The sequence below is a fragment of the Lissotriton helveticus genome, chromosome 7 (genome assembly GCF_964261635.1).
Source record: "Lissotriton helveticus chromosome 7, aLisHel1.1, whole genome shotgun sequence".
NCBI lineage: Eukaryota > Metazoa > Chordata > Amphibia > Caudata > Salamandridae > Lissotriton > Lissotriton helveticus.
This window is the reverse complement of record NC_136068.1, coordinates 841984932-842012464: the sequence shown is the minus strand read 5'-3', so window position 1 is coordinate 842012464 and position 27533 is coordinate 841984932. Positions and strand designations below refer to the sequence as shown.

The window sequence follows — 27533 nt, the reverse complement described above, 5'->3', positions numbered from 1 at the left end:
CCCACGAATCTCAGCGTGACTGATGATGTAGGTAGAGGTCAGAGGTGCCAGGGAAGCCGGTTCTCGTCGAGCTGGGCAGTCGGATTCCGGAGGAAGGACTTGCAGCAGACCGCAGTGTTCTGTAGATGGTGCCTGCGGATGCAGGGTGACTACTCCTTAGTCACAAGGGAGAAATCTTAGGAAGAAGTCTTGAGTTCCTTTCGTGGAAAGTAGTTTCAGGATTCAAAGATGATCTGATTTGGAAGGGGGCCAGTCTCTACCTTTATCCTGTAAAAAGGGGCTGGCACGCGACTAGGTCCTGCCCTATGGGTGGGACCAGGAGGGGGGTGGTTACACCCACTTCCTTGGCGGGCTTTTCCCCAGCACAGGGTCTGGAGTGACCCTGGAACTGGTTCCAGCCGGCCTATGCACAGTGAGCACCGGGGTGCTACTTGCAGTCACCTTCCTCTAAAGCCCTGCCTACCTACAATACACAAAACCCTGTCTGGGACGGTGCTGGCACCGCCCCTGGCAGGAAACCCTTTGTCCTTATCTCCTGCTCTGGGAGGACTCCCAGCAGCAGGAGGGCAGACTTGTGTCTCGGTGGCAGCATCCATTTTGTGGATGCTAAGGCTCTGTCTGACTTTTAACCGGGTTATAGGTTACAGGCATGTCGTGTCCCTCTAGAAGGGTGGAATGCTAACCCCGTCGCCAGAATTGGCGAGGGGTTAGTATTCCACTTCGTATGACACCTTACTCGACATGTTTTGATAAAGCGATACCAGAGTTGGCACATAACCGCGAGGATTATAATGCACTTAAGAGTATATGGTATGCGATATCATGGAAACGGCTAAGGGATGGGTCCCGAAAGCCGCAGACAGGCTCAGCTCATGCTAGAGCACCATCTCACACGATTCCAAGCACTCTGCCTTCAGGATTGTTAAGGCCTGCCATAGGAGTGACTGATAGGAGATCTGTGTGTCCATTTTTAGGGTTAGATATAGGTATACTATATCTAAAGCAAAGGGTGATTACACCACCTTGCCCCAGCTGTCAAGCAGCCAGTTGTGTCAGATTTGGATGGCCATCCAGGGGTGGCATAATACATGCTGCAGCCCCTGGTAGGCCCTGGGTACACCTAGGCCCTGGGTACCTAAGGTACACAGTACAGGGACTGATAAGGTGACTCAGTATCCAATTTAGATATGTACCTAAGGTACATGGAATCCATTTTACAGAGAGAGCAGTGGGCCTGAGGTCCTGAACAGCAGGGCCTCAGGTCAACTAAGTCAGAAAACCAGCAAAACACCAGGCAAAAAGTTGGGGGCAACCATAGTCAGGGATCAACCTTCCTACATTCCTTCTTAATTACTCAAATCCACGCTATGTTAGTGGAGAAAATCAAACTCTCTCACTAGAGCAGCAATGGGGAAACTCTCGCAAAATCAAGCCGAAACTAGCTAATCCCTGGTTCAATATAGCAGAACAGCCAAAAAAGATTTAATAAAAACACTGCGCCTCAAAGAACCAGTTTTAATTAGGCAAGCGAGAAACAATTATAGTCGGACCCTAAGGACAGAAAGTAAATGCTGGGAGGACGCCTGCTGTGAAGACCTGTTAATTGCAGCAAGGGCAAGAGACCACTCGCTATTCTGGCGGATCGTTGCACAAGGTACCAAGTCTAGTAAGTTAGCGCAGGATTACTACCTGGCTCCTACCACCTGGTTTAAACACTTTGCAGACTTATATGCACCTGAGGAAATTATATCAAAGCAGAATTCAGTCATAATCAGTAAGTTGTTGAAACCTGATGACATGGTTCCACTTGTTTACACCCTCACAGAAACTAAGAATGCCATACTATCAATTAAGGCATCGAAAGCACCAGGGCCTGACAATGTCCCGGGGGATCTTTTCAGACACGACCCAGATGTATGGGCCCCGTATATGAACCTATTGTGCAATTCAATAAGCAGCGGTGAGCCCATCCCAATCTCATGGAAGGGGCAGTGATTGTCCCTATACACAAGAAGGGTTCTAAAGACAATCCTGCCAAATACAGGCCGATCAGCCTGATAGACATTACCCACAAAATATATTCTAAGCAGATCCTGGAAAGGTCAAATGTTTGGTTAGCTGAGAACGACATACTGTCTTCCTTACCAGGCTGGATTTAGAAAAAGAGTCAGCACTATAGATCAGGTGTTTAGGCTGCTAACCATTGCCTGGAAATATACCAAAATAAGATCAGGTAGTTTGTATATGGCCTTCATCGATTTTAAGGCCGCATTTGACCTAGTTCCAAGAGATCAGCTGTGGGTAAATCTGTTAAAACAAGGCGTTCCGAAAAACATCCGTACAACTTATAAGACTTCATGAGAACAACTATGCAAAAGTTCACTGGGGATCAGGTGGTGAACTGACTGAGGAGATCCCGGTGAGGAGAGGTGTGCGCCAGGGGTGTGTCCTGGCGCCAACCTTGTTCCTCCTTTATATAAATAATATGTGTAGGAAGGTAGATCCCTGACTATGGTTGCCCCCAACTTTTTGCCTGGTGTTTTGCTGGTTTTCTGACTTAGTTGACCTGGGGCCCTGCTATTCAGGACCCCAGGCCTACTGCTCTCTCTGTAAAATGGATTCCATGTACCTTAGGTACATATCTAAATTGGATACTGAGTCACCTTATCAGTCCCTGTACAGTGTACCTTAGGTACCCAGGGCATAGGTGTACCCAGGGCCTACCAGGGGCTGCAGCATGTATTATGCCACCCCTGGCTGGCCATCCAAATCTGACACAACTGGCTGCTTGACAGCTGGGGCAAGGTGGTGTAATCACCCTTTGCTTTAGATATAGTATACCTATATCTAACCCTAAAATGGACACACAGATCTCCTATCAGTCACTCCTATAGCAGGCCTTAACAATCCTGAAGGCAGAGTGCTTGGAATCGTGTGAGATGGTGCTCTGGCATGAGCTGAGCCTGTCTGCGGCTTTCGGGATCCATCCCTTAGCCGTTTCCATGATATCGCATACCATATACTCTTAAGTGCATTATAATCCTCGCGGTTATATGCCAACTCTGGTATCGCTTTATCAAAACATGTCGAGTAAGGTGTCATACGAATTGGAATACTAACCCCTCGCCAATTCTGGCGACGGGGTTAGCATTCCACCCTTCTAGAGGGACACGACATGTATGTAACCCCTAACCCCGGTTAAAGTCAAACAGAGCCTCAGCTCCACAAAATGGATGCTGCCACCGAGACACAAGTCTGCCCTCCTGCTGCTGGGAGTCCTCCCAGAGCAGGAGATAAGGACAAAGGGTTTCCTGCCAGGGGCGGTGCCAGCACCGTCCCAGACAGGGTTTTGTGTATTGTAGGTAGGCAGGGCTTTAGAGGAAGGTGACTGCACGTGGCACCCCGGTGCTCACTGTGCATAGGCTGGCTGGAACCAGTTCCAGGGTCACTCCAGACCCTGTGCTGGGGAAAAGCCCGCCAAGGAAGTGGGTGTAACCACCCCCCTCCTAGTCCCACCCATAGGGCAGGACTTAGTCGCGTGCCAGCCCCCTTTTACAGGATAAAGGTAGAGACTGGCCCCCTTCCAAATCAGATCATCTTTGAATCCTGAAACTACTTTCTGCGAAAGGAACTCAAGACTTCTTCCTAAGATTTCTCCCTTGTGACTAAGGAGTAGTCACCCTGCACCCGCAGGCACCATCTAAGAACACTGCGGTCTGCTGCAAGTCCTTCCTCCGGAATCCGACTGCCCAGCTCGACGAGAACCGGCTTCCCTGGCACCTCTGACCTCTACCTGCATCATCAGTCACGCTGAGATTCGTGGGTGTGACGAGACCTCGAGGGACCGGCCATCTTCAAGACTGCACAACTTCTTTCCAGCAAGCCCGCCGAGTGAATTCCTGGTGAGTGCTTTGGGGTCCGAGAAGCCCCCACCCTGAGCAGCTCCAGCACCGAAGAGCAGCCCCCCAGCATCTCCACGATCTGCGTGGGGCCCTTCTGCTTTTTGCTGCTCACCGCGTTGTTTGGCTACTAGCCCGCTGGCTTGTGGCCTTCCTGACGACGCCCGACGACATTTCTGCTGCTGGTCTGGTTGCTCCAGACTGGCCCTTGCTTCCCTCCATCGGAGAAGTACCCTGGACCCTCCTGGTCCACTCAAGACGCCATCTTAGGTCCACCGCGTGGGCCTTGCATTTGCCAAGACTTGTTGCCCAATCCTGGGTCCAGCTACGTCGACAGCAAGAACCTTCGTGGGACAGCTCGCACCTCCATCCTGGTCGCCGACAACGCCTCCTGGTCCGAGAGACTGCAGAGCCCAGCAGCGCCCACTCACCTGACTGCGGTGACTTCGCCCGGTGCCATCCTGGTGCCCACTTAATCACTGGCTAGTGATTCAAGAACTTGGTCCCCTCTGCTTTCAGGTTTTCTTCTTCCTTGATCCAGGCTTGGATCCATCGAACTTTTCTTCACTGGTCGCCTGCCAGCAACTTCTTCCTTCCAGGCTCCTGGTCCGGCAACGAGATCCCCGACGTCTTTTCAGACCTATGCAGCTGCAGCCCCTGGGCTAGGTAACTTCGGCACTTCGGTGTCCCAGCATAGCCTCACTATCCTAGGGTCAGGATCCACTGTCGTTTTCTTCCTACCAGGTCGGGTTCGCCCGTGAACACTAACTTTGCCTTTACTAGCCTCCATAGACTTTGTCCCGCATCCCGCGTGAGAGTGCACACTCTGCACCCGAGTCCCCTGGGTCTCCTAGTAGTAATCTAACGATTCCCTAGTCCAGTCCTAGCGATTCCAAAGCCTATTAGAACTGTTACTTACCTGCTAGTAATTCGCATTCCACTTTTTAAGTATATGGTTTTTCGTGCCCCTCGGGCATTTGTGTATAACGTGCTAACTTAAGTATTTTCGTAAGAGTTTTGTTGTGTGCCTAGCACCCTGTCCTCATAAAGAGTACAGGGTTGTTGTGATTCTAATAAATACACTGTTTATTTTCATAACACTTGTGTGGTGTCCTTTCACTGGGTGTTCAAGGGGTAATGTGATGGTAAAACAGCTGGCTTAACACGCCCTCTAGAGTCTTAGCCTTCGACTGCTCGTATCCATGCTACTAGGATAGCTGGTCTATAAGGTTGACTTACAACCAATCATCAATAAGGGTTGTTTGGACTGATACATAGTGATCACTAGAATAGTGAGCACTGCACATCAGGCCAACTTCTCACAATATGGTAGACTCCTTACTGAACTCAAACCATGACTCGCCCAAGTTAGGTGGTTCCCACGTGTGTGCCCTTACCTTTGCAGACGACACTATTCTGCTCTCCCAAACCCCCAGGGGGCTCCAGAACCTCCTTAACAAGTTAGAGGAGTACTGTATAGAGAAGGGCCTGGAAATAAATCCCTCTAAAACCAAATATATGTGTATTAGGCCCCACAAAAGTTTTAAAAACATTATTACTCTAAACAATGCAGCAATAGAGAGGGTTGATAACTTTGTTTATCTAGGAGTGACCCTGGATTCCAAGCTTTCGTGGAGCCCCCACATTAGGAGATCAGGTACGATATTAAACACAAAACTCAGCGCCCATCCTAAAAAAACTCCATGCCACTTACACTAAATCGATCACACAAGCACTGGAGGTATACAAAGCAAAGGCTCAAACTGCGGCCCTTTATGGCTCTGAATTGTGGGGAGGGGAGCAACTGACCTCAATTCCCCTGGGGGAAAATAGGGTCTTAAGAGCACTGATCCAGTAATTTCAAAACACCCCGATGATCCCGTATGTATTTGACCTTGGGATAAAACGCATTGAGGACAGAGCAGTTTTGATGACACTATTATACTGGATCAAGTTATGAGCTACTGATGAACTTTGTATTTATAGACAGGCACTAAAAGAACTAATTTTATTAGACACACATGTATCCTTCACCTGGTTGACAAACATTCGTAGGTGGCTAACAGACCTGGGGCTCAGCGAGTTCTGGCTCTATCCAGAAAACCTGACCTCCAATTCCAAAAGCGAACTCAAGAGGATTTATTGGAGTATGGCTGTACTAAAAGTAGTATAGAATAGGAGCGCTGGCCCACTTACGAATGATTACTTGATGGTTAAATCTGTCCCTAGTTTTGAGGTTTTCCTTGACCAAATAGAACCTCAACTTGCAAAAACATTGTATCTAAAATTCAGGTATGGGACACTTTTAGTCAGGTCCTTTACAGCCAAGTGGGGAATGCCCCAGAACAGGCAGGAGGACAACAAGTGTATATTGTGCCAGCTGCATACAAAGGAAGCCATAGCCCATGTTCTCTTATTTTGTCCTATTTATACGAAAGCTAGACAGAAATGGATTGTACCGCTAGGAAGGAAGATGGGTGTGAGAAGATACATGCAAATGCTGCGCATTTTAAAGACTGACATTACCCAGCTTGTTGTATTTGGAGTTTCGAGATTCCTATTAGCTGCTAACTTTATCAGAATGAAAAAGGGTTTGAAATTTAAAACAAGGATTTTCATTTTAATATTAGTTCTGAGAATAGCGAGAACGTATTCCTCTCCAACTGATATTTTATTGTATTTAGTATTTATATTATATCGAAAACCTATTCCTAGCTATTTTTCGGAGAACCAGTTTAGGCATTGTATCTCATATGAATTGCATTTTTCCCCGCTCTTATGATTATTGTATTCGAAGTTTGGACCATGCGTATTTGCACAAATGTTTTTTTTTCTTATGAACTAGTCATCTACTTTTGTGATCATCAACAGTCACGGTTCTTATGAATGTGCTCTCTTTTGCACTGATTTGATTGCACTTTAGACAGGTATTGCATATTTGCACAAATGTAATATTGTATAAATTGGCAAACTTACAAACTGAATAATTGTTAACTACTGGAAATGTTTGTATATTTTGTGTTTTGTCTTCTTTCATGATTCTTTGAATCGAATAAAGATATTTTGATGATGACTTTGCCTATTCATGCATAGCGCATCAATATGTTCCGTATGGCTGATCAACCAAATATTAAACAAAAGAAAAGGAATGATGGAATTAACAATGCTCAATTTTCCAATCAACTTTTCGTTGATATGACATTTATCTATCAATTCACACTTCTTACATCACATTCAACAAATTATATTTTATGCTGTGTTCCCAATGCATTTCGCGAATCCCTTCATCTAGGGAACTCTGGTCCTCAGTAAACCTTGACCGCCAATATGGGGATTATTGTTTGATTTGTCTTGAAAGGATGTGAAGCCGCCAGTAGTGTAGAGATAGTTGCGGGTTTCAAAATTTGTCAGCCGTTATCTCTTGTACATCTTCTGTTCTCTATTTAACACCGCCAATCAAGTCACGGTAATCTTATATCTAGAAATTGGGAGATACTGCCTGCTGCCAAATCGTCACTTACTCAGACTACTGGAGTAGGGTATCGAACGTTAGTGTCCAAGGAAAGTAGAAATTGTTAAAATTAGTTGGAACATTTGAATTTTTGTTAAAAAAATGCTGTTTTCAACATACTGCACCGTAAGGGCTCGAGTGGTACACCTGGTTATATGTGACAGGCTCTTTACACATTCATTTGTACACAGGGATGTGTTCCATGTCGACTCTTCACTTTGTTCAGCACTGCACAACACGCAACCTACAAGGGCAGTGTGTGTGTGTGTGTAAAGGTACAGGGCCTCAAGGGTGGCACAACATGTGCTGCAGTTATGATAGGCTTTCAATGGTCACAGTGCCCTTGGTACCCCTGGTACCTTTTATAAGGGACTTGCATATGGCCAGAGAGTGGGCAATTAGGGTTGCAACAGTACAGTTTTAGGGAATGAACAAAGGCCCCGGGTACCTGGTTGGCAGGCACCCAGAGAACACTTAGTCAAAGAGCATCAACATGCAAAAAGGGGCACTTTCCTACACACTACAACTCCCAAAACGCACAAAACCTCAAAAACTGCTCCATCAGGACCTGCAACCCAGGCAGAATTTTTTTTTTTAAATAATTAGTCCATCATCCGCGAATAACAGTGTTGGTACTTTTAAAGCTCCTATTTTTGGTGCATCATTTCCAGGGATAGATGGGTTTTTCGCTACATCATCTATATATAAGGAGAGTTGGGGCCAGGACACCTTCCTTCGGAGCTCCTTTCTCTATTCTGGTGCGTCTGGTCACTTCACTCTAACTGCCCCATCTCATCATGTAACCTTACTGATCTAGATAAAATGTTATCAGGGATACTTGCAATGCCCAGGACAATCTAAAGCTTATAGCAGAGTATTAGGTCAAAGCTGACCCAAGACGACCAAATGCCACATGAAGGTAGCCCTTTACCAGAGGCACAGTTTTACAATATATTGCACACAATCACAAAATCTGATACAATTGTGCAGATGGAACCCTGTTTGCAAATTGGACAGTATTTTGTTTTCATTAGAACACTAAGTTTCCCCAGTATTTAAACAGAAGAAAGGCTTCTGCAGGCCATCAATTAAACTAATGGGTTTGTAGTACTGAGGATCCTAGGGACTACCCTTCTTATGGGTTGGTACAATCTCAGCATTGTACCAAGATTTTGGTAACTCGCTCCCTCCAGAATACAACTGATGAACTTGTTAAGATATTGAGTCCCAAGCATGGGGATCAGTCGTACAGTTCTTCCAGTATTTGATCAGACCCAGGAGCCTTCCCAAAAACGATCCGATTTATGGCACTGTAGCACTCTTCTAGTGTAATCATTGATGTACTTGGTGTCTCTGATCACATGTGGGTCCGTGCCCGCTATCCCATTATGCACCTTGTCTGCTTCCAAATATAAGCCTTCACAGTGCTCTACCCAGACTAGCGGCTGACTATGGACATCAACCTTAGTCGTAAAGTAGCAGTTTCTATGGGCTATTATGAGCCAGAATGTTTTATAGCCGCCCACTCCAGCTGCTGCCGACAGATCATTCTTCCCCCATTTGGACCCAGCTTCATCGGCCTTCAACATATCTGCAACCTTCATGCCTTGCACCACGCCCCTGCCATTCCTGTTTGTTATAGTGCATCTGCAAATTTGTTATAGATTGGTGACATAAGGTGTAGTTAACCTTTGACCCAGTACCATTTTATTGCCCTACGGTTGTCTGAAAGACTCCTCTCACAATAATATGCAGCGATTGATTCGATGGAATAGGATAGCAAATACCCTCTCATCACGAGATGGAGGGCATCATGGTCACAATTCTTCCTCTAAAAGACCATCATGTATCTCATATGTGGTCAGAGTTGTAGATCTAGCATAATGCAACATAGTCTGCTTGATTGATTTAGCCTCTTGAAAGTACATGCATCAGCTAAATAGGATGAGTAATGGCCATTGCATGCTCCAAGTCCTAGTTTTATTGGCTTTCCCAATAATTGAGTTGAAATGGCTGTCCATATTTTTACTGGTGAGACGTTTTAGGATTTCTTTTTTATTCCATAAGGCTATCAAACAACAAAAGCTGTCCCTAGGTCAAAACTCAAAATAAATCACTGTTGAAAAAACACTTTTGTACTGTAGCATCTTTACAGCCTTGAAGTCTTGAGAGGATGGACGTCTCACAAGGAAAGGCAGCCCAAATTACAGAATACCGGATTGCCAAAAGAAACGAGGGAAGTGGTTGACTTACGCCAGAAAAACGTTCAACTATTAAGCATGGCAATGCACAAACAACAACGGTTTCGGGCTATTTGTTGACATCTCTGTGAATGAAGCAACCCTTTGATAAGGGAAGGGAGAAGAGGAGAAGTGAGTAGGGGAGAATGCCTGGCCTACGTGAAGAAACTTATTGGGTTAACTTACAAGATCGATAAAATATCTATTCTATAAACTGGGCTCTTTATCTCAATTTACAAATAACCTAATCGAAAATGAATCGCTGTTAGCGATAAGTCACGCACTCAAGGGTCTGGAGTAGCATATAAATTGTGCAAAACACAGCTGCAACAACACTCTTCAGAGTGTACCCCGGGACAAATTGGTATGAGAAAATGTAGTTCTCTGATGTTACAAAAGTTACATTTGTACAGAAATAGATCTGCTCATAGGATTGTCACTTTTGCTGTAAATAACTTTGATAGGCGTCTATCTCTAAATTAACACCAACTTTATAAGGAAGATGAACAGTTTTTCTATATGAACTTAAATTCTTCTACACAGTACATTTGGACTAGCTGTAGTATGCTTCATACCTGAGGACACAGTGCTTCAAGTTGACTGGCTGACATGCGAACAAGTTTCACACCTTCTTCATTGTTCGAGATGGAACAAGCCAAATTTGCAACCTTTTGTGGGAAATAAAAAAAAGAACAGTTATGGTCCTTCAAGCACTGTGTTTTCAGTCAATGAGATGTATTGGTTTTATGATAGAGGGAGCTACTATGATGGAAGGAATATAAAAGGGGAGGGAAGTAGAAGTGGTGGCAGAATTGATGTGGGAAACGATGGGCAGATAAATGTACATTTTAATATGAAATCTTTAACAATAAGAGGTAAAGAAACTAATAATACACAGGTGGAGCAGGTGTGCGAGCGAATAGCTGGCTTTCATTACTGCGCTAAAACGTTTTTCACAATCTCTCTGCCAAACAGGTTTTAAAAAAAATATATGTACGTTTATTTTTAAAAAACAATACAAAAAACAAGACTTATAATATTCAAATTAAAAACACACACAGTTCACATCTTCCAAGTTAACTTATGTCCTGAACTCTGCAACTGCCATGTACATCCCAGACTTTCAATATTATGGATAAGTAAAAGGTATAAATGTAGGTATCAGATGCACTTTTATTCTAAAAGAAATTAATTGTGCTGTACCATATCAGCACACTTTGTAACATGGTCCGAAATTATAGTACTGAATTGATTAACAAAATAAACATTTATTGCTCTTCTTACCTCAATTAGCTTATTGGCATGTTCACGGAAGACCTGAGCATATTCCTTAACTTCCTTCTCATTGCCATTTTTGGCAGCTTCAATTAATACTAAAAGAGGAACGTTTGTTTCCAAGAATGAATCCGAAACATGGTCCATAACAGCTTTACGCAGCTAATAAAAACAAAAAAATACATTTTATTCTTATTTCTTTGCTAAATGTACCAATATTTTTTTCCTTTTTCCATTACTTACACAACATCTACTATTACTTAAAACCTTTTCTCCAATTATAATGTTTCTTTCAGATAAGCATTAGAGAAAAATACTGCAAAACATCCAGATTTTTATGAACGGTTTACTAGGGTACAGTGGAATCCTAAGCTGGACTCTAGGAAGATTTAGCTGGAAAATGAGTTTGTAATCCATTGCAAACTTATCCAACAAAGGCCTCCGATCACATTTTCAAGTTTTAATCATGTACTCAAAAAATTGATCCGTGTTTAGCAAACATTAATAATCTCCATTGACCAGATTCTTTTTTACTTACTTGTCGACGCAAATCTCTAGTCTTTTTTGTCATTTTGTCAATGGCAGAATTGAGGGCATCACTTCTTTCTTTTCTTCCAGCCTGTCAAGAAATATACATTTTTAGATTAGTTAACGCAACTATGGTTTTGGAAGGATGGGGCAAAAGAATATTGATGGACAGCATGTGCGCATGTGTCAATAAGCCTGTAATTGGGAGTAGGGAAATAAGTGTTTTTAATCAGCAGAGTGAAAACCTACACGGAAGAACATGGCTCAAACTGCACATAATGGTAACAATGCATATAAAACTATAAAAGGATGTGCAGCCTTATTCAGAAGTGTAAAGGAAGCTCAAGCCCCAAGGTGGATGCGGAAGTATATCAGCAACATAATTGTTCCCCACTTCAGTAAAGATAAAGGGTTTACTGATCATCCTCAATTAAAAGTCTACCTTTAACCGGTTTGGAGAACGGCCAGGTTTTTATAGTATCACAGGGCCCAAAGCTTGAGTACATGCTCAAATGTCCAGAAAATCAATGATGGCTTCAGCCTTGCCACAGGTAATTTTAGCAACTTCTGAAATCACAATATGTAACAGGCAAACCAGGAGAATTTAACGTTAGACCTTCCATAACAGTAAGCAAGGGGGGCAATGATCCTATAGGTAAATGTAAAGACTTCTTTGGGGGCTATGGAGAGTTAAGGGGCTAGCTGGCTAAACCTGTGCTTTTCATTTTATTTTTCACTAGTGTTCCAGAGACAGAATAATGGAGCACTCTAAATTAGATAGCCAAGATAATGCCCACATTAACCACAAGTATCCTACATTTATGAATATCAATAGTGAACTACCAGAACATCTACAGTGACTAACACAGCTGCCTTCATGACTATTTTGTATTGCCCACCTGAAATTCACCTGGTAATCCAACTACCCCCCTAATATTTGAGGTATTTGACACAAAGTTTGACTTTCAGTGCAGTTTGTCTATCAATACTATTTTTTAACCATAGTTTAGCATGCCTTCTTAAACATAAGTCAGCACCTAGAACCATGCATGCCTGCCGTACGAATTCCTGAGTCCTATTTGAATTTTGGCTTTACAATTGGCAAAGGCATTTTATGAGATTTCACTGATTTGCTCTGAAGCAATTACTGTCCAGCACAGGACATTCTCGGTAAGCAGCAGTGACAATATCACTGATGGAGCCAACACTACCAGGAAATGTGCACCAATATTGTTGGAAATTTCATTTTATTTTTTTATTTTATTTTCATTTTCAAGAGTTTTATATAGCGCTGGCTAGACCCGGAGGTATCAGAGCACTTTACATGTGCATCAGATCATAGTTACAGGTTACATCATAAAGGTTACATAGTTCTTCGAGCATGGCCACATAGTTACTGGTAAGGTCGAGATAAACAATAAGCACAAATATGTAAGGGGAAAAGCAGGCACGGTGAGAGATTCAGGGGAGGGGGGTTTGGAGCAGGGAAACAGATAATGAAGGCGGGAAAGAAGAGGGTAGGGTGAGAGACACAGCATGGGAAGAGGAGGGGAAGGGTGACTGTTACACAAACCGGTAGACGAGTCAAGGCAAACGTCCAAAGTCCAGTAAGCTGTGATCCCAGGGGACGTGGTATCACTTCCCTATCTCTGTTGCTAGAGGCTCCCTTGGCGCAGTGGACTCACTCAGCAGGTTCGCTGAGACTCCAGAGTATAAATATTGGATCTCTCCCCAACAAGGGGAGAAAGAGTGCTTAGTCAAAGGGCACAAAGGACAGGGGATAGGCAGAGTAGCAGGCAAGGGGAGAGAATTTGGGGGAGAGGGGATAGGAGCGAGGGACGAGACAATGAGGAGGGACGAAAAGAAGTCTGTCTAAAGACCGACTGGGTAGGTGACGACCAAGGAGGAAATCCACGGCCCATCTCCCCTATAGCTAAACTAAGTAGCTCCATCGGGCGCCAGACAAAATAGTTCAGTCTCAATACATTGAGAGAGGAGGGAAGGAAAGACATAAATAGAGGGCGGATGCGGTAGGAGACTGCAGGAAATGGATGAGGAACTGGGCAAGTGGAGATAAGAGACACTGGAAACAAGTTATTATGACAACACAGAGAAACATGTAGACTAAAGGCGGCAGTCATGGATTAAGAGACCTCCATTGCTTCGAAGGCATAATAACAGCTGTATAGCCTCTTTTAAAGAGGCATGTGTGGTTCAAGGCAAATTGGTATTGTCAGGCACCTCTATGAAGGACAAATTGGCAGACTCCCTGACCTCAGAGGGGAGTTCAGCAAGTCCAAAGGTAAAAGGTGCATGGCAGTGAAGAGGGTTATGTGATGTCCATGGTAGGCAGGAGTAGGAAAGACTCCAATGTCCTAAAGAGATGGCATGGTTGGAGATGAAAGAAGTTGCAAAAAGCTTTCAAGTAACAAAAAACAAAGCAAAAGAACATTTGTAATACTTACATTGCCCATGTACTCTGATAAGAGATCCTGTAAGGCCTGTCGAACTGAATTACATTCAGCAACTATACGCTCACGACGATCATCACGTGTACATGATGAATCAGCCATTAGGGCTGCTCCACTAATGATGCTTTCTAAACGCTCTTCGAGGGATGGCCTGAAACGATCCTCTTTGAAGGTGACATGATCCACAATAATTTGCTTCTGATAAAGAAAAGATAAATATCATTTGTATCTAATTTCAACATAGTCTAATCAAAATACTGTTACGGTTACTTCCAAAAATTCTTTTTTTTTTTATCAACTCTTCACTCATTCCTCCCATCAGAGTATCCATGAAATCTTCAATTGTTATGTCTGTTTTTTGCTTCCACAAAGAAGTATGCTAATTTTGTACATGGTGGGTGGCTTCCTTTTATCATTGTGTCATCCACTTAATAGACCCTTGCTTTTCAGAATTCTGCTGGTGGTACTTTCGTAGCGCACCATTAAACTTAGTTTTCTCATGTAGACCTTTAAGGTGAGGTTGTCAGGCAGCTTAACAGCACCACAAGGTATGCCTGCATCCTCCAGGACGGGATATAAAACAGGACTATCCCATAGCCCAAGATATGGGTCAATAAGTTATATAAGCAACACAAAAAAAAATCTCAGCCAGGGTCATTTATTATAGAATTCATGAAGACCATGTACTGTGCATTACCTACAAAAAATTATTTTGAAGTCCATTTGAAGTTATTTTCATTCGAAGGAAATTTGTGACAAATTGTTTGAAGCACAGTTAATTCTATAAACAAACCAATTAAATAGATGTGATCTGACTATATAATGCAATTTGTTTTCAAACTGCTGCAATCAAAAACTAGATTTTTGTGCTTTGTACTCTTGGTAAATGCACACAATCAATACAAAAATGGTTGCATAAACAATACGTTGGTTCAAAGTATGTAGAGTACAGCAAATAACAGGTAGTAGTTACGGTTGAAAAGAAGTTAAAATATCCAAAGAAATGAGACCATCTTATAAACCATCACAATCTGCAACTCTCGATGTCTACTTGACCAAGCGGACGTTTTAATCCTTATATCTATATAGGGGGCATCACAAAAAAAGGTAGCAGGGCACTGTGCATCTTTTTTCATCTTCAAAGAAGCTTAGTGTGCAATCTGCAAAACGTAAACCAAAATGGGAGAGTGCAAAGAGTTCACAGAAAGGAGCAAAATGCAAGATCTGAGTTATAATGTAATTTGTCAAGATGGATATAGCTCCAAGAGAAGCTGGTTAGGAATCAAGCATGTTGCTGTAACACAATTAATCATTACTCGCAATTTTTGTGGCTGCATCTTGGCCCAAGGAGCTCTTGGCACCTTCTGGATTTCTCTGTACATCTTATTTTGACAGTTCCTTTACCAACCAACCAACAAATAAAACCCCTAGGTTTCTATATGGCTAAATTCAGATGAAATTACATAGCAGTATAGTAGAAAGCTGGCTCTTTATGTGATATATCATTAATCTGATCTACTGTGTAGATTCCATGGGTTCCCTTACTGGTGGACAGGGCTGGCTATGCAATCCCAAAGTGCTCCGTTAGGGGGTAGTTTGGTCGAGCAGTCTTAGGCTTAATACAGAGAAGTGTAAGAAATTTGCAAATGCACACAAAGGTTAATGCATGACAACACGTTTCATGAAGGAGATCCACACCAATTTATAAAAATGTTAAGTATCTTTATATATGTTAGGCCATTAGAGAAATGTCGTTCAGGTAAGTACGTTTTTATAAATATATTCTTTTCACATATAAATTCTTTTCACAAAGTGAACAGTGTAATTTCTGAGTTCTGCAATGTTATTCTATGCAAGGAAGACAAAGTCTGAAAACACATAAGGTACAACGCCTTCCAATACCAATTTCCAGGAGTTAAGGTGAGAGGTGGGCTAGGTAGCACCAACAGACCACCACCAGAGGCATGAGGGCGGTCGGTGCTGGCTGCAGAACAGCGTTGGAAGCCCAATGTATTTCAATGGAGATCGGTCACAGCGGAAAGAGGCTGTATGCTCTTGCCAGGAGGCCAGTCGGTCTGAACCAGCAAGTGGGCTCAAGCCTTGCGATGCTTGGTGATAGAGAACCCCTTTGGTCCCTTTCTCCACGCCAAGGGGTGGTGGGTGCAGAGGTGTCTTTAGGTGTCGGGTTGTTCATTACCAGAGCAGTAGTGGTTGAGGGGGGCCTGCATGCAGAGGCTGCAGGCGATGTTGGGGAATTCAGGAGGGGTGAAACCATGATGGACTCTAGCTCTGGAGGGCAGGGGAACCTTGATGGCACAGTTGGCCCGCTTCAACTTGGGCCAGAAGCGACGGGTGTAGTGACTGCTTCATGTGTTGGGTTTGGCGGTTCCCGAGGCCTCAGCGTCTTCTTTTTGGAGTTTCTGCTGAACAGGTATGCTATTCACAGGATTTCTCGAGTCTTTCGAAGGCAGGCAGTCCTCCCAAGTTTCTGGAGTCACAGCTGAAGAACGAGTCTACTTTGGTGCAGTTTTCGATGAGGGCTGCAGACAGGCTGAATGGGGCCAAGTCGGGTGCTCTCTTCTGTCTACTCTGCTTTTAGGGCTTTTCAGTGTCCTCTTAGGTCATCAGAATGTGGTGCCAGGGACTTCCCTAAATACTGAATTTAGGGGCGTTAGTGGACTGTAGGATTGTATACAAAGGGCGGTTTACCTTTGGGGCTAATACGCCCCGTATATGACCACTTCTAGTGGAAAGTGGACATAATAGTGTTCAGAATTCCTAGGTATGCCATAACAAAGATAACTACTTCTGAAAAATTGTGTGCACCTCGCACTTAGCCCACCTTAAGGGTGGTAGTCTAGGGGTGGCACGCCTACCTGAGTAATTTTCCTGCCTGTCCAGGTGCCAAGTGGGCTCGGGACAGGGGGGTGGCTTCCTCTCCTGTGAGGGCAGCCAGATAGGCATTCCAAAGGCGACGGCTCCTTTGAAGCTCGCCATCCCAAGAAGGTTAAATCAGCAGGTCCTTCAGTGGGAGGGGGCATTACACCCTCTTCCCAGACAGGCTTTTGTTCCTGACCAGAAAGCAAAAGGCTCTGACCCTAGAAGGTCAGAACCCTCTTTTGGGTAGCAGAATCCAGTCAGCAAGCAGACCAGAGGTTGGAAGGCTTTCAAGGGGCACCTCTGAGGTGGTATTAAGCATTTGTTGTACACACTCAGGCAAGAAAAGCCATCACTCACTTAAAGACTGAATCCATACCAATTGTTTGTATAACTAGTTGTTACTTTGTAATTTTTATTTCTAGAGCCAAGATTTACTTCGTAGCAGGTAATACTTTTAATACAATAATACTTTTCAAGTTTCAGTGTGTCCTGGTTTTGTAGGAGCAGACTTCGCTGGGAGATTCGAGGCAGGTCAGAGATCACAAGATCTCCGGTCATGATCGCCGGGGAGACCTCCTCTTGGTGTTGGGCGACTCAAACTCGGGCTGTGGGCGATGGGTGTAGAGTGCTGCAGACTTGCGGATTTGACCGCAGCCAGAGTCTGCTTAAATGCAGAAATTCTGATCCAAGTGTGTCTGCGTAATAGTATACTGGTGTTAATTGCACTACACGCTGTCTGCTGCGTCTAGTGCACATTTAATGGAGGTGTTGGTAATGAGTTTACCTTCCTGAATAAGGTCATTAGCCTTTGATTTATATTTGTCAGGCATGTGTTGGATGAGTTTTTCTAGCTCATCATAATGAGCCCTGTCGAAGAGTTATCAGCGCCTGGGCGTTGGCAACACGCCAGTTGTTTGCTGCCTGTGAAGCTACTCTTTTGCCAGAGGCATCAATAAGCTTGGACTCCTTGTCAGATGGAGGGGGTCTCTCTTTTGGCTTGTGAGTTAGCCCTCTTGCATGCGTTTAAGATTACAAGAGAGTCTAAGGGCAGCAGACCTTTAATATAAATAGGATCGGTAGGAGCAGATTTGTATTTTTATCCACTCTAGGTGGGATTATTCTTTCCCTTACAGGATCCTTAAAGACCTAGTCTGTGTGTTTTAACATGCCTTTTTGCATTGGCAAGGTATGCGCAGTTCTTTGTGAGGAAGAAAGTGTCTCAAAGAGGAAATTCTCTTCTAAAGGCTCTTTATGAAGTTCTAACCCATGATAATGAGCAGCCCTGTTAAGGAGCTCGAGATAGCCAATGTCATCGGGTGGGAAAGGTCTTGAGGGATACAAATCAGGATCATTATCAGTATTTGGATCTGTGTGGTAATCTTCCCAAGCATCAGTGTCCTGATCCTAATCCCCATCCTCTATCCTGTGGGTCAGGTGTAATTGGCCTTTGTGGTGAATTTAATGGTGTAATAATCAAGTTAAGATAAGGAGGAGAAGGAGGTGGAATATAAGGGAGGAGAAGAGTTAGTGCCCACATTCTTCTTCTCAAGAGGGATAGGATAGTCCTCTGATAAGTCAATTTTCTGTTTCTTTGGAACGGTTGTGTGAATATGTCCTGTTTTAGGGTTTATAACCAGCTTTTTCTGTTTCGGGTCAAAAGTCAGCTCATTAGATGGAGGCTCTTTGGAGAGAGTGTCTCTTTCCACGGACATTTTGGCACCAAAGATTTCGGCTCCGAGTCTTTGGCCTTTGGCAATTTTGGCTCAGAGCCTTTGTCCTTGGAGTTTATTGGCTCCGAGCCTTTGGCCTTGGAAGGCTTCGGCTCAGAGTTTTTTGCCGGCGTCGAAGATGGAATCTTCGGTCTCGAAGGTATGTTGACCAATAGATGCTTGGTCTTATGTTTTGTTGCCAAAGGTGCCGGTTCGGCATCAGAGCGGGGCTGGCTCGAGCTCGAGACAGAAGGCTTCTCTTTTTGTTTCGGAGCCAGGCTGAAGGGAGGGTTATCGGAAACGTTTTGTCAGTGCAGACTTGAACCTGAGGGCGAAGGAGTGTCCGGAGCCTTTTTCTTATGTGGAATGGGTCAGGGGGATCTGTACTCTAGGTACGCTGACCCGCAGTGCTGTCTTCCTCTTCTTCCATGTCGGAGTCAGCCTCTGACACAAAGATCTGCTCTTCTTCCTCTGGCTCTTGAGCTGGGTGTTGGGTGCAGGCATTCCCATTATGTTACGGGGACAAGCAGAGGTTGCAAACTTCCTGCAAGTCGGTGAGTGGAAATTTAGCACGACAACCGGGACATAGCTTGAATGGAGTCCGTTCCATCGACTGCTAGCTCTGTCTGCACAAGTAGGTCAGACAGCCGGCCTAGAGTTTTCCGATGGAAAGTTTTTCGAAGTGAGACGATGCACGTTGAATGAGGAACCGCGATCGATAACAATACTGTCGAGGGAAATGGACTGCGCGTCAAAGGGGGCCGTAAACGGTACCGGAGCGCAGTAATACACATCCGAACCAGATAGTGGAAAAAACAAATCTAAGGATGGAGTTGATCCCCATGCATAATATCACAGAAAGGAGGAGTCATCTACCTCGTGACTACAAGACTTCTGTGAACAAAAACAAAGTGCAAACATCAGGATCCAACACCAGATGGCAATCTATGCTAAAGCATATGATCTACAGCTCATATGCCTCGAACAAATAGATTCTAAAGTAAATCAGCTAACCTCACGTCTAGATAAGGTGAAGAGCAGAGTAGATGCCCATGATACTAGGCTCGATCACCTGGAACTCCAAATATCGAAATTAGACTACAATCCGGCACCACACAGGAACTTCTTCGCAAGGACAAGGTACTGGAACTCCTAAAACTCAAGAATGAAGACCTCAAAGACCGTTCGGGCGCAATAATCTCTGCATCGTGGGAGATCCAGAATCCACTGCGATCTCTAAAATGGAGGATTTTGTGGACACCTTGCTAAGAGATCTCTTTGGCACAGAACTGTCCCCAGTTTTCATCGTCCAAAGGGCCCACAGGTCGCTGGGCCCCAGACCGCCATCAGGAGCTCCCCCCTGTCTATTGTGGCCCATCTGTTGAACTATAAGGACCGCAACATGGTCCTTAGACTGGCCAGAGAATGGGGACAATTCCAATATAAAAGAAATAATGTATTGTTCTACCCAGATTTCACCATGCAGTGCAGGGCAGGACTTTCTACCAGTCAAATGGCTGCTGCAGCAGGCGGATATAAAGATTGCCATGCTGTATCCAGCGAAGCTCAAAATTCTGTACGAAGGTAAAACACTTAATTTCACTGACGCGAAGCAAGCACTCAAGTTTGCCAAACAAAAGGCCAAACCAAACTGATCCCAGGCTGGCTCGCCACGCTCTCCAACAGATGCACAACTGAGCGACAAAGACTAGCAATGGGCCATTCCTAAAGATGCATTGTAGCTTATGAGTTTCAGTATTGCTTGGGATGACAAGCGCCTTGTTTCTTTTAACATGCTGTTTGTTCTGTTGTCATGTGATGATGCCGGATAATTATGCTACGGCTTCACCAACAGAAATGTTTGATTGTAGTCACAGGTTGGTTTGAGGTGTGCCCAGTAGCCGAGGGTCCCTTCCTATGGCTGTTACTCAGCCTCCCAGACTCTATGGTGGGTAGACTACTTGGAGGCTCCACTGCCCCAAGGGATAACTCCCAGCAATAAGTGTTGTGAGTAAGGGTAACACAACCTAACTGTGGGGGGGGGGGTGGATTGGGGCGATGGTGATGTCAATGGGACTGTTTAATGCATTTTCAAAGTCAATGGCTAAGCAGCATGCAAACATTCTACATCATTTGTTGCCCACACGTTTGGGACACAGCTCTCATCCCTATACACAACACATGGCAACCTCCTCAGGACGCAGCCACTTCTCCCCATTAAAACGATGAATAGGGCGGCCACGATTAATCTCATCACATGGAATGTACGGGGTTTAAATGACGGTAGAAAGATCCATCTAGAACACGCATACCTGATTAGAGACAAAGTTGATATCTGCCTCCTCCAGTAAACGCACGTAATCAGTAATTCTCTCCCTGCATCACTCATCAGGGACTGGGGGCGGTCCTACTCGCCGACTTATTCCAACTACGCAAGAGGGATTTGTGTCCTTATACAAAGGGGCCTGGCTTGGAAAACCACCCACTGTGTTAGCGACAAAGAGGGCTGTTATGTCATACTGGAAGGTACACTTTCCAATAATCCTATAACCCTCGCTGCTGTGTACGGGCCCAATGTGGATGTCCCCGATATCTTCACTAAGGTTTGGCACCCAATATCCGGCGTCGGCCCACGGACAGTACTCTGGTGCGGAGACTTCAACATCACGCTGGAGACATGCTAAATAGAGCTGGCATTTCCAGGCGCCCCCACCCTCACCGAGCCACAGCAACAGCACTATAAACGATAATCACTGATAACCGCCTCACTGATATTTGGAGAGACCCGCACCAGGAAATGTACGATGGCACATGCTTCTCACTGCAACACAAAGAATGGTCCAGAATGGACTATTGGTTAGCTGCAATGGCTGTCGATGGTCACCCACCTGCTGCACACCCTTTCTGACCAAGCATCGGTGAAATGAATTCTCCAGCCCCCCCATGCTCTCCCGGGGGCATTCTTGTGGAGATTGCCAAGGCGAGCCCTTGGGGATATGGTCTTTAAAGAGGAGATATACGTGCAGCTATCCAAGAATACTTTAAACAGAGCAATGGCTCAGTGAACTCACCAGACATGCTTTGGGATGCGTTCAAAGCAGCTATGCGCGGTACATGCATAGCTAAACACGGCATTCTTAAATCCATTCGATCTCGAAACTCAAATCAGTAATTTCTACACTGGAAGCCCACTTTTATCACAAACGACCCAGACGCTTTGGCCAGTACATGCAACAAGATGTCTGCATATCAGGAAGAGGTACTGAGGGAAACCCTCTTCCTAGGTAAAGAATCTCATGATCGCAGATATGGCGAGAGTGACTGACCTGGCCAAACTCTGACCAGGCTGCTCCAGAGGCCTCATGCCTCAGCCTACATCTTGGACCTCTTAGATGCAGAAGGCCGGAATCGGTCTTCCACCCCAAATCTTCTACAGATTATGGCCAACTTTTTTGCCCATCTTTACTCCGACACTCAGATAGCAGGACCCGCAGTTCTACAGGCCTATTTAGACGCCATATCATTGGTCTGGTTATCAGATGCCCATTGGGAATTCCTAAACCCTCCCATCACTGTACAACAAATACACCAATCGCTAGTCTTCCTCCAGACAGGGTCTCGGACTGGATGGATTAACTGCCGCCTTCTATGAGGAATATTTCAAAATTTTAGCCGCCAAACTCCTAGACCTTTATCAAGACGCCCTGGAGGTGGGCTAACAGATGTGGGAGCCATAATATTCACACTCCTTAAACCAAGCAAATTGGCTAATCAATGAGACTCAGATCGCCCTCCATCTCTTATCAACATATACAATAAAATATTTGCTAAGGTACTTGCGAGCAGGCTTGAACTGCTGCTTCCAGTGATGATCAGACCTGACCAACCTGGCTTTATTCCCGGTCGCTCCACAGCCCACAACCTCAGAACCATATTTGCAGCAATGCACTATTTGCATACACAAACCCCAGCAGTGGCTGCCTTGCTTAACCCCACACAAGCCTTTGACTCTCTGGAGTGGAGTATCTGTTCCCACTGCTGCGAAGAAAAGTTCTTGGTTCAATGTCATAGTGCAAATTAGTCTTCTCTATACCCTGCCCTCAGAACGAGTGAACCACAATGGAAAAATATTAGACCCTTTACCGATCACTAGTGTCACGAGGCAGGGATGCCCGCCCTCTCCTTTACTCTTCGCCCTTGCGATGGAGCCCCTAGCGGCACAAATCTGCCAACACCACGCCAATCAAGGGCTGGGCTTCACAACCCGCAGCCTCATATCTTTATAAGCTGATGATATCACCCTTTATGTCATAGACCTCAAGAAGAACCTTGGCCCACTGTTTTGCAAAATCATATATATGATTTGGAGGCCTCTCTGGTGTACATATATATTAGGCCAAGTCACACTTTTCCCTTTAACAGAGGAATATCCACTCCAATGGGCCACGGGCCCTGTTAAATTTCGAGGTAGCCTGGTTAAAAGAAATGTTGAAGAGCTGTGGCAAGCCAATTTTGGCAAGGATATGGACTGGCTGGACAACAGTGTCCCAGTGTGGCGGGACGCACAGCCATTGCGAAGATGGTTGTATTACACAAATTCCTTTACTGATTCGTGAATATCCCTATCCCGATCACCAAGGCCTTATTTAAACGTCTCCGCTTCAACCTAATCACGCTAGTCTAGGCTAGCCAATAACCCCTTGTGAAATATGAGCTATTAGCACTGCCACAATCACAGGGTGGGATAGGTGCACCGGACCTGCAGCTATATGTGCTGTGTGCCCAGGCTCACTTTTTGCACTATTGGACCCACCCCCCCACACCCTTTCAACCGCACATAGCTGTTGAGAGAGACCGGACCTCCCCATGGCCACTATCCACAGCACTATTCCTTCCATACAAACCGCCTGCTTCTGAGAGAAACACACCGCAGTGCATGCGCAGGGCCGGCGCAACGCGAAGACAATACACAGCTTAAAGCCCCGTTGCGAAAACACCCCCTTCTAAAAGATAAAGGCGCAATAAGCCACGCCAGTAAAGAACAAGTTACTTACCTTGTAGTCCTTGTGCCAAAACCTCACACAAAAGATGGTAAGAGAAATGAGGTTTTGTGTGGCCTACAGAGGTCTCAATGCGGTCACTAGGACAGATGCCCACCCAATTCCCAGGGCAGATGAGCTCAGACAGATTGGCTTCTGCCAAGTTTTTGAGCACATTTGACCTGACAGCAGGCTACTGACAGATCAGAGTAGCTGATGATGCAAAAGCCAAAACTGCTTTCTCAACCCCAGGAGGTCATTACCAATTTGTGGTGATGCCCATTGGCTTGAAGAATGCACCTGCCACTTTCCAAAGGTTGGGGAACCAAGTTCTCACTGGGTTGGATGACTTTTGTGCAGCTTATCTAGATGATATTGCTGTCTTCAGCTCCACCTGGAAGGATCACCTGATCCACCTGAAGAAAGTTTGAGGCCCTGCCGTAGGCAGGCCCAACTATCTAGGCTACTAAGTGCCAGATAGGGCAGAGTAAGGTTGTGTACCTGGGCCACCTTGTAGGTGGGGGTCAGGTTCAAGTTTAACCACTGGAGAGCAAGATCCAGACCATAAAGGACTGGGCTCCTCCAACCACCCAGACAAGTCAGAGCTTTCTTGGGCCTGTCTGGTTATTACAGAAAATTTGTTAAGAATTATGGGTCCATTGTGACACCACTTAATGACTTGACCTCAAAGAAAATGCCAAAGAATGTTCAGTGGACAGTAAGCGGTCAGAAGGCATTTGATGACCTGAAGCAGGCCATGTATTCTGAAAAGTCCAGACTACTCCAAATAGTTCATTGTCCAAACAGATGCTACTGAGTTGGGTGTGGTAGCTGTACTTTCACAACTGAATATAGATGGTCAAGACCAGCCTATTGCTTTTATTAGCAGAAGGCTGACCCCTAGAGAGAAACGTTGGTCAGCTATTGAGAGGGAGGCCTTTGCTGTGGTTTGGGCCCTGAAGAAGCTGACCATACTTATTTGGCACTCACTTCAAGATTCAGACAGACCATAAGCCCCTCTTGTGGCTAAATCAGATGAAGGGTGAAAATGGCAATGCAGATGGTCTCTCCAGGTATTTCCACTTAGAACAGGAAGACTCACCTGGTCAAGGTTAGTTTAATGTCCCTGCGTTTGGAGGGGGGGGGGGGAGATTGTGTAGGAGAGTATGGTCTGCTTTCCTATGGTCACCCCACTTTTTGCTTTACTGGTTTTCGACTTCAGTGTGACTGTGGACCTGCTATTCAGACCCACTGCCCAGCTGGTCTCTCTCTATATTCATACCATGTACTTTAGGTACACAACCAACTGGGAATTGGGTCACCTTTGTGAGCCCCTGTATAGTGTACCATAGGTACCCAGGGCATAGGTGCATCCAAGGCCTACCAGGGGTGCAGCATGAATTATGCCACCCTGGCTGGCCATCCAAATTGACACAACTGGCTGATCACTCAGCTGGGGCATGGTCGTGTAATCACCCCTTGCTTAGATAGAGTATTCCTATATCTAACCTTATATATAGACACATATGCACCTATAAGTCACTCCTATGGCAGGCCTTAACAATCCTGAAGGCAGAGTGCTTGGTTTTATGTGAGATGGTGCTCTAGCATGAGCTGAGCCTGTCTGCAGCTTTCGGAACCATGTCCTTATAGCTGTTCTAGGATATAGCCATAAAATATACTCTTACGTGCATTATAATCCTCGCGGTTAATGCGAACTTTGGTTTGGCTTTATCAAAACATGTCGTGTAAGGTGTCATACGCTTTGGAATACTACCCCCTCGCCAGTTCTGGCGATGGGGGTAGCATTCCACCCTTCTAGAGGGAGAAGACATGTTGTTGCTGACTATCCCGGTTAAAGTTAACCAGAGCCTCAGCATCACAAAATGGATGCTGCTGCCACAGACACAAGTCTGACCACCTGCTGCTGGGAGACCTTCCAGCGAGGGAGGCTTGGACAATAGATTTCCTGCTTTGGGAGGTGCTAGCACCACCCCAGACAGGCCTTAGTGTATTGGGGCAGGGAGGGCTGAATGAAATGAGACACTGCCTGGGGCACACAAGGTGCTCCATGCATAGCCCGGTTCAAACCAGTTGCTGGGGCACTCCAGCCCCAGCTCGAACTTGGACAAAGGGAAAGGGGTGTAACCACCCTCTTCCCTGGTCCCACCCATAGGAGGGACCTAGCAGGTAATCCAGCCACTTTGATTAGTATAAAGGTAGGAGCGGAGTCTAGAGACTTTAGATTTATCCTGAACTGAAACGAAACTCAGAACCTTCGACATTCTACTGAAACTAGAAGACTGAAGAATCTCCCTTGTGGCCAAGGAGTGACCACCCTGTGCAAACCGGCACCAATAGCGACTTGTCGGTTTGCTTTGTCGACGCTCCCGCCGGAGCCCGAGCACAGAGCCAGACAGGAACTGGACTTCCAGACTTCTCTGACCCCGATCCTCAGCCACAGCAAAGCTGAGACCCGTGGAGGCGACGAGAGACATGGGACTGGACATCTTGGAAAACCTGCTTATTGCTAATTGCGCAGCTTCTGAGGTACCCTCGAAGTTGTACATTGGGGATTGAGAAGCCCAGCCCGAGCACCTTTTGCACAGACGCACAGCCCTCCACACTCACCAAGTGCCACGGTCTTTTCCAGTTAGTGCATCTGTTGCAGTCAACCTAGATGTTGTACCCTTATGTTCCCTCATATTTGATCTGATTTTGAAGTATTTATGAAGTTTTAATTTTCGCACGAAGCTGAACAGTTCTATTCGAGATTACGTGTACTCTTAATGATTACTGGGACAAAATGTTAGTCCTAAAGTGAGTACTTTTAATTTAAGGTCCGTGAGAGATCTATACGTTAGGTTGACCACTGTGAGGTTCGACGCCTCTACTGCCTTTTCGTGTTCTTCTTGCGACTCACCCAGCCGGGTGCCTTGCTCCTTCCTCTTCCTGCCGCCCCCGCGGGTTTTTCTGCGTCTCCTTCCGGGGGTTTGTTCTTGCAGATAAGAGTAAGTTCCAGATGGTAACTCCCTATTCTGCAGCAGCTAACCATTTAAATTAAATGCTAAAGAAGAACCGGCATATTCTTAACACAGACACCATCATTAGTGATGATATCCCTCCACTACCATTGGTGACTTAAGAAAGCTAGGTCTCTTCAGGACATGCCAGTGAGGAGTCACTTAGAGAGTACCGCCAAAAGTGAGCACACTGAAACAAATGATGGGCTTTTATCCCTGCAGTAAATGCAAGGCATGTGCCAATAGCAGGAGGGTCCTATCGTACACAATTTCAGACAGACAATCAGAAAAATCTAGAAATTAATCACATGCAGTACACCCTATGCAGTTTACTGCCTTACTTGCTCGTGTGGAGATATATATAGCGGTAAAACAGTGGCAAGTGCTCGTTTTGGATTTTTCTCATGAACTGGGGAACCGCTGAACCACCGCTCGCTGCAACCGGTACTTACCGACAAGCTGGTCCGTGACTTCACGAGGGGACACCATGCACTGATGTGATGCTCCAACGACCAAGCTGCAGTGGGCGGAGGGGTTGTAAGGTCAGGCCAGCAGGTTTTGCCACAAATAACATCCAGGTGCGAAGGGAACAGGAGGCAGACACCGCCCACTTGGGAGAGTACAGACGCTGAGTGACTGCCTACGCGAAACTCGGAGTACCGAGTTCAGAGATGCTCCCTTGTGCCTACCAGATGACTACAACCAATCGCAGTAAGCCAAGCTGGTTTTAAGTGGACATTGGTCAGCATTCGTAATTTTAGGCATTTGAAAAATTCTTCCGACGAAACGAGTCATGCCCTGAAAGCTGAATAAAACCGAGTTGGTCCTGTGTACCTGTCTGTGAGAGAGGATTTTATATATATATATATATATATATATATATATATATATATATATATATATATATATATATATATATATATACACACATATATATACACAATTACTGAGGGTATTT

General features: G+C 45.2%; 1 protein-coding gene across 1 annotated transcript in view; it reads right to left on the bottom strand.

Moving 5' to 3' along the window:
• The window catches only part of CTNNA1 (catenin alpha 1), a 420641-nt gene that overhangs the window by 243413 nt on the left and 149695 nt on the right, over positions 1-27533 (bottom strand). Inside the window, exons 7-10 of the mRNA XM_078653347.1 lie at positions 13919-14122; positions 11464-11544; positions 10935-11087; positions 10226-10318 (exon numbers count right to left, since the gene is read on the bottom strand). Of these exons, the coding sequence (XP_078509473.1) occupies positions 10226-10318; positions 10935-11087; positions 11464-11544; positions 13919-14122 (531 nt within the window). The remainder of the gene's footprint in view (positions 1-10225; positions 10319-10934; positions 11088-11463; positions 11545-13918; positions 14123-27533) is intronic.